The following is a 7,457-nucleotide window of genomic DNA, read 5'->3' as shown; positions in this document are numbered from 1 at the left end:
GACGATGGTGAACACATTTGTCGTTTTACATGTGGAAAAGAGAATTAAACCAATCATTATTAAGAAAAAGAGTATACTGTTTCCCATTTTCATCTTTCTTCACCAGTCGACGACGACTCTCTTTGCAACATAACCAATAGAATCGTCTGGAACGGACAAAATAATAAACAAACTTGATTTTTATACTGAACAAAACGTATCAGCTATTTCTTTTAATAATAATAATACTATTATCATTTATTTATTCATTGTTGAAATTTTGTTATAATATGCTTCATAATATTGCAGATTTGTTGTATTTATATAATTATTTCTTTGCGAATGAAATACATGCCAGTGGAACAACTGGTTTTCTGTTGGCAAAGGATCATCAGGTTTAAGCTTTAAAAATGCGTGTACGATAAAGAAATTTATTTATTGCTTTAAAGAGAAATAAAAAGAAGTTCAGTTGAATAATTAAAATTGCACGTCACTTTTCGCTGATGTTCGTGTCGTTTATTTGAGCATGAAGGAAAGGTGAAATGAAAACTGGTTTCAAAATTGTTCATTCTTCATTTGCATCATTAGTAACAAATCCTCTGCTTGCATATTTCATTTCAGATGCACCATTTAAATAGAACTTACCGAAAAATGCAAAATATAAATACAACCAAATAACAAAATTGTAATCAATAAAATGTTTTAGATATTAGTCAAAATAAATTTGATATCTTTCTAAAGCATCGTCAGTTTGTAAACTGGATTTTATGATGATTGATGAACATAATCAACTAAAGTTTTGCCTGGTGCAATTTATCACCAAGCATTTATTGCTTGCATTTAATTTCATATTTATTTATTACTATTATACATTAAAAAATATTTCGGTTAGCAATATTCTGATGTTGCGGCTCAGTGCATCATAAGTGTCGAATCAAATTTAATTTTGTTCATCCACGTCACATACAAATGCTTACTTGGTTTCTGTCAAAAGTTCACTCCCGCCTAGCTGATGTTAATCTGCCTCAGTTTATTTGTCCAATGTAAAAAAGACAGCGATGCTCGTTTGTTTTTTCGACATATTTTTATTCAAATAAATTTTTCAAGTGAATCTTCAAATGTCCACATGTGTCAGTCCCTCATGATACAAATCTTACCATTTTAGTCATTATCTCTTTCACTACCGTTTTTATCATTGCAATTTTAACATATTCCATTTAAGCAATTGAAATTTCACATAAACGCACACATATTGGGCAAACTATTTAGGACAAAGAAGAAATGGGTATTTTGCAAATAATCACCGCATGTACAAAAGCCGGTTTGTTTAAGTTTAAAAAATGTATTTACTTTTATTTTCCCAGCTAATAAAAATCAATGAACTATCATTGATCATCATATCAGCTATTTGTTCTTCTGCAACATTATTAATCTTCGTTTTATTTCTCTTCTTTTTCAAAAATGGACGTAAAGTTCAAAAGATTAAATTATCAGTTTGCTTTGTTTGGAATATTCAATCGTAGAAGCTACATTATTGACATACAATTTCATTCCAATAAAACAACACAGGGAGAAATTGCATTTTGCTTCAAAGATCTGCTGTTCGACAATTGAACAAAGTTGATCACCTTTCATTGGTCACCATTTGTTGCAATCAGTGTGATTTGTTATCTAATCAAATGCACATGCAAACTTGTTGTCAATCAGATGATAGTCTACATAATTATTTCAGCAGAGGATTTTGAGGAATTTTCAAATGACCAATGAAACTGTTTAATATCTTGAAACGATAACCACTCTGGGTTTTCAGGTTTCCATTAGATTCAGGTAAGTCACAGAACATGTGCTCTAAACTCAGTTTTATTTCTTAAATTTCATCATTATTTATTTAAAACGCCTACTCTGCCATGAATAGGAAGATTAAAAAAATAGCACATTTAAAGATAACTAGCATGATCATTTGTCAGATGAAGAATAAATTACTGGCTTTGTTTCTCTAATAAAGCTCTGTGTAAAATGCAAAAACTGTCAAGTAATTTTTCAAAATTTATTTACTTTAATGTGATTCTTTGTCAAGCATATTAAAATTTATTCACAAGAAACAGGACGCAGAGAATTCTGCATTTGGAAGAAAGTTACACTTAGGTTTTCAATATAATATACGTGATGGAAGTCCATTGCAATTAAGTAATAAATGCGCATTGCCTCATTATTGTAACATCAACATGTTATATGTAGTGACAAACTGCAAAATTAGTGAGTCACTATGAGTATTTTGTATCCATATGAATATATGTTCACATGTATGTTAGTATATAGTTGTTTATACAGTTTATGTAAATAACATGCTTTTCCGAATGAGAGCGATAAAAACAACATTCTAATCTAATGAAATCTAACGATAAAAAAGAATTACTAATTTAATTGTCTGTTCTAGATGCAAAATGAATTGAAATCAGAGTTTATGCTCAATTCAAGTAAGAAGCATATATCAACAGATAGTTAATCTGCGCAACTGATAAAAGAATGTCCATTAAAGAATTAAGCCAATATTATCACTTCATACGTTAACGTCTTTGCTTCTGATCGTTTGTAACGTCATTTTATCGCCTTCAGATGGTGAACAAATTTGTTTTTAAAAGCCATCGCTCATGGAAGACATTACACGCCATAATTGAAACCGCATGTATGATGAAGAGACGTTTCTAAATACTGAGATGTCAGAACTGTTTGTAGTAATTGGCCATGATCAATTGTTTGAAGCTTGTCTTCTGCAATAGAAAATTGCTGTGCCTTTGATGGAATAATATTCTATTATCTTTGAAGAATCTCACGTCATCATATCTAGAATCTACAGATAAATGTACTTTCCAACAGTGATTGCTGTTGTTTTTAATTTATTTTCTAGAGTTACATGCTTACCAGTTGTAATGCTGCAACTCAGACCATGTTATCGCAATCAGTAACGCAGTTACGTATTCAGTACGCCAAATGTGCTTTTTGTAATGCCGCTGGATCGTTAATGCAGCACCTTTACTGCTGAGTGTGACTAACTCCATTAAATGGAATTTTCTGTATTTGTTTGTGCTCCCGCTTTCAAATGCGGTCACAGCTTTTGCAGCATTGAATGACAGTTGAAACAAACTTTATGAGATAAAAAAGAAAAAGCACGCTAAATTAAAAAATGCAAGGAGATTTTGTATAACTCAATGCCTGAACTATTGCCGCTGAGAGAACTATAATATATACCGCTGCACCCGTGCACATTGACAAAACAACAGCAAAATTACGTGCGAGGCAGATGAGATTAACACCATAGCAAGTGAACAGACAATTATATAACTTATAGAGGTAATTATGCATGTTGTACCAAAATCTTAACTACAGATTAATACATCAGTTAGCTAGCATGACAGCCATAATGATTGCGGCTGCAATAGATACGTTGAGGACAGCAGCGCACCATGGAGCAGGAAATGAAGCATTTGTCTGTATTTTGTGACTATCTAGTCCTTGCATATGTCACCATATTTTCAAGTCCTGTAAATTATCAGATTCTCCAAAAGAAATTTTAACAGTTTCTTAGCAGATAATTTAACAGTAAGCTACAACTTTATTAGATGGAGCCTGAACATAGATGCTTCTAATGTGGAAGAACTTTTAAAATAATCAGGCATTTCATTGAAATCAACGTGTTAATTAGTTCTTGTTCTAGAGAACTGAGTTCCTTAATACATTACCATTTAGTGAATTTCCAAATCACATGCGCCACCATATTATTGAATGGGAGCTGCTGTTTGAATAAGAAGTGATTGATTATTATGATAGTGTTGAATGGAGGTAGTTCTGATTCTTTGAATTAATTAGAATTCTGTATTACAAAACAGAATGGTTTAAGAAATTTTGAACTTCACTTGCAACCACAAATTTATTTCAAAATATGAAAAGACTTTTTCAAGCACTTTGAAAACATAAACCCTTATTAGTACTACATCTACATGTAATTTCAAGGGAAATAATTTGAATTCTCTTTAGTTCGATTTCACTTTTAGTTGCAAGATAACGGCTAAAATAAAGAGTCCGATCTCAACAGCGATAAGTGCTATTGCTGGAGCAAGTATTCCAGTGCATATACTGAAAGCTACTGCACCTACTAAAACGAGCCAAGTTGAGAAGTATGTAGCCAAAATATGATTTTTCATAAAAGTTAAAATCTTTCCCAGAAATGCTTTCTTGCCACTCTTATTAATTTCTGTCAATTTGTTTTTTTCAATGTAACGTTCCATATATTTTCTCAGGTCGCTTTGAGATTCTTCATCCAGCATTCTCCATTCCACTGTGCCTGACTTGGTTTCTGATTCAAATTCAATTTTACCTATATGTTGTTGCTTTGGATCACTTATTTGCACCGCTATCACTTCTGCCCATGCATTGTCAGTATTTCGAGCATCAGGAACGAAACCTATTTTTACCTGTAAAAAGAATAATAAATAAATGAAGATTGTATATTTTATGGATATTACGAGCAACGCTTCTTTCATTGCCATTTTGACTAAAGAGTGTATTTCTTCCTCAGAAAATCCATTCGTAGGTTTGCTTTTAATTATAATTTCTTTTAATTTTGCTTCAATGCCTGCTTTACTGTAATCATCAACATAGAACTGAAAATAAATTTCACGTTATATTCATATGTTAATGAGGTCGATATCAACTGCCCAAAGCCATAGCTTCGTTTATCACATTTGCAAATAGATAAACAAAATCATACTGTGGGAATTGTGAATGGTCCTTCAGCTGTTGTTGTTGATAATATATCCAAAAAATCCCCTTCTTTCCTAAAATTATTAAAACCATGTTATATAATTATTTTTTGGTTCATGGATAATGCTTGCGTTATCTTCATAATTTGTCTAATTCATGAACGTTTCAAATATGAGTTTGAATAGTTTTGCATTGCACTAAAATAAATTCAATAATTTATAGCAAATTCTAAAACACATTTTTTAATTGAAAACATACATGTTATTTCATTTGTATAAAATTTCATGTATACATGCATGCTATATAGAAACGTTTAGCATTATTTATATGTAAACTGTGAATGATATCTTAAAATGCAGTATGAAATATAATTCAATCGATGGAAGTAATTTACCTGTCAACAATGACAGCAAGCACAAAGTTCGGTCCCCATCTTGGATGTTTACCACGTCCTTGAAGTCCTGTACGTCCAATAGGGAAAAGTGGCCGACCATTTTTGACCTTGTAAGGTCTGATCATGCTTCGTCTATCAACAGAGTGGTCCATTTTGTTGAATTTTGCTAATGATTTGCTATAACAACTGAATAAGAACTGAAACGCAATTCACAATTATATACTTTTCTGATGGATCGAAACTATCATGTGGGAAATCATCATTGAATTCAGCAGAAAATTCTGGTGGCGCATATGCCAACATTTTGTCACCCCATTTTAAATGGAGTTCACTCAATAGCACTCGTCTCATCTATAGCAGAACTGGTTTTTACTCATGATATAAATGCAAGAACTTTAGGCAACTTACATCTGTATCATCATATTTTAGTAATGGGCAAAGAGATTCTTTCACCATGAAAAAGTTCTAAATTAATACAATGAATAATATAAGAAATAAAACTATTTAAATTTTGCTATCTCACATAATGTCTATTACCGCAGATGAGACCTTGGCTTTCAACAACTGTGGTTCTGATGAGCCTTCCAGTCCAAATGCAATTCACAACTTCAGCGCCTGTTCTGATATTGCATTTTTCATCTGATTCTCCTTCTTTTAACTATAGAAAAGTAGAAATGAATATTATAAATTTCAGCAAGATTATATAGTTTACAAATTTTGAAATATGATTTTCAAACAATAATTGTTGCGCAAAAATTACTTTTAGTACTTGATTATTAATACAAAGATCAAAAAATTAGTAAGGTAGTTTTGAAGACTGAACTTTCTTATTTTGGGGGTTAATTTATATTTGATGATGTAATGAATTAACGGCTTAATGAATGTAGGCTTTTATAAAATATTAGAAAATGGTGTTTCGGGCACTATTTACACAAATATAATTCTGTCTATGTGCTGAGTCGTTAAATTCGTGGATAAATACAATATTTACATACATTTTTCTTTTTACACGTTGTTTTTTGCATTTCTACTTGAAATACATGAATGTCGCTTTCAGGCGCATTGCACTTTTCTGCTCTAATCACTCTAGTCATTTTGTAGTATGTTTTTCCTTTCACATGTTTGTTTACATAGGAATTCAACTGCTTCATAACAACTAGTGCATCCGTGGGATTGATGTCTTCTGTTATTTCTCCCTTTTTCTCTGTGAGCAATATTTTTCTGACTGTTCGGGTCATTGACTGTTCGTTGTCACACACCAAACTTTCAGTTGTTTCATTGAATGGCGTTAAAATAGGTGTCGATTCAGAAATGTCTAATGTTTCCAACTCCTGAGCCTTTAATTAAAGATTAAAGAAAATTAAAGCATTTAAGCAGCATCAAAAGTGTGCAAGCATTGCTGTAATATTTCAAGAGTTAATATATGACATCAGATAATACTATGGTATTAAATTCTTATAAAATATTAGTTATGATGAAAGCTGAATTAAATTCATTAAAAAAAGCACCAATAATAAAATAATGTTGTTCACCTGAAATTCGATATATTTTTGAATGTACATGCATGTACATATATATAAAACTACTTGAAAGGAAATAAATGATTTTACTTACTTTTGTTCACTTTTCAATTTCTACAGCTATTGCTACCGCAATTATAGATAAATCTTACATTAACAGTTTAATACTTTGAAATTTTATTTATTGCAAAAAACTAAAAAATAATAATTTCACTGGCCTGCGTGGTAATGGGGGTCTTCCAAATAATTGCTGTTTTGGGTATTAATGACATTCTTATTATAAAAACGACATTTATTCCCCCTCTCCCCCATCACATGCCATTTTTACACTGCGCTAAGTAAATTTTCCCACTATTGCACGGATAAAACACATTGTGTATTCTGCTTTAGGAGAGTCCTACATGACCCACAAGTGTAAAGTGACCCAAAAGTAATGAAAAATGCCACCATGAAAGTGCTTAAGTAGTTCAGACTCATTTTGCCGTATTTGCGGTAGTTTTGTAGTGAATAGCAGGGGGCAAAAAATAACAGATATTATGAGGAAGACATATTTTGCATACTTTGATATAAGGCTAGGAGATCAAAATAAGACTTGGGCTCCACATGCAATGTGCCACACACTTGTTAAACAGTTGCGCAAATGGAGCAAAAGAGCACTGAAATCTCTTCCTTTTGATGTAGATATGGCATGGCATTAACTACAAAACCATGCTGATCATTACTATTTCTGCCTTAGCAAAGTAAGAGACTGTAAGACAATTAACTGAAAATGCATTTCTTATCTGCTGGAAGACCTGTTCCAC

General features: G+C 31.8%; 1 protein-coding gene across 1 annotated transcript; it reads right to left on the bottom strand.

The window, feature by feature from the left end:
* Positions 1 to 4,010: 4,010 nt before the first annotated feature.
* On the bottom strand, positions 4,011 to 6,706 carry Tsp_04745 (hypothetical protein). Its single transcript, XM_003369281.1, has 10 exons — positions 6,695 to 6,706; positions 6,175 to 6,471; positions 5,658 to 5,792; positions 5,543 to 5,599; positions 5,358 to 5,485; positions 5,135 to 5,320; positions 4,748 to 4,814; positions 4,503 to 4,640; positions 4,355 to 4,451; positions 4,011 to 4,333 (listed from the first exon to the last, which is right to left on the bottom strand). The coding sequence occupies exons 1-10, from the start codon at positions 6,704 to 6,706 to the stop codon at positions 4,011 to 4,013; spliced, it is 1,440 nt and encodes a 479-aa protein (XP_003369329.1).
* Positions 6,707 to 7,457: the final 751 nt, after the last annotated feature.

This window comes from Trichinella spiralis (genome assembly GCF_000181795.1).
Source record: "Trichinella spiralis strain ISS 195 chromosome Unknown Scfld1557, whole genome shotgun sequence".
In the NCBI taxonomy this organism is placed as follows: domain Eukaryota; kingdom Metazoa; phylum Nematoda; class Enoplea; order Trichinellida; family Trichinellidae; genus Trichinella; species Trichinella spiralis.
This window is presented reverse-complemented; position numbering and strand designations above follow the sequence as displayed.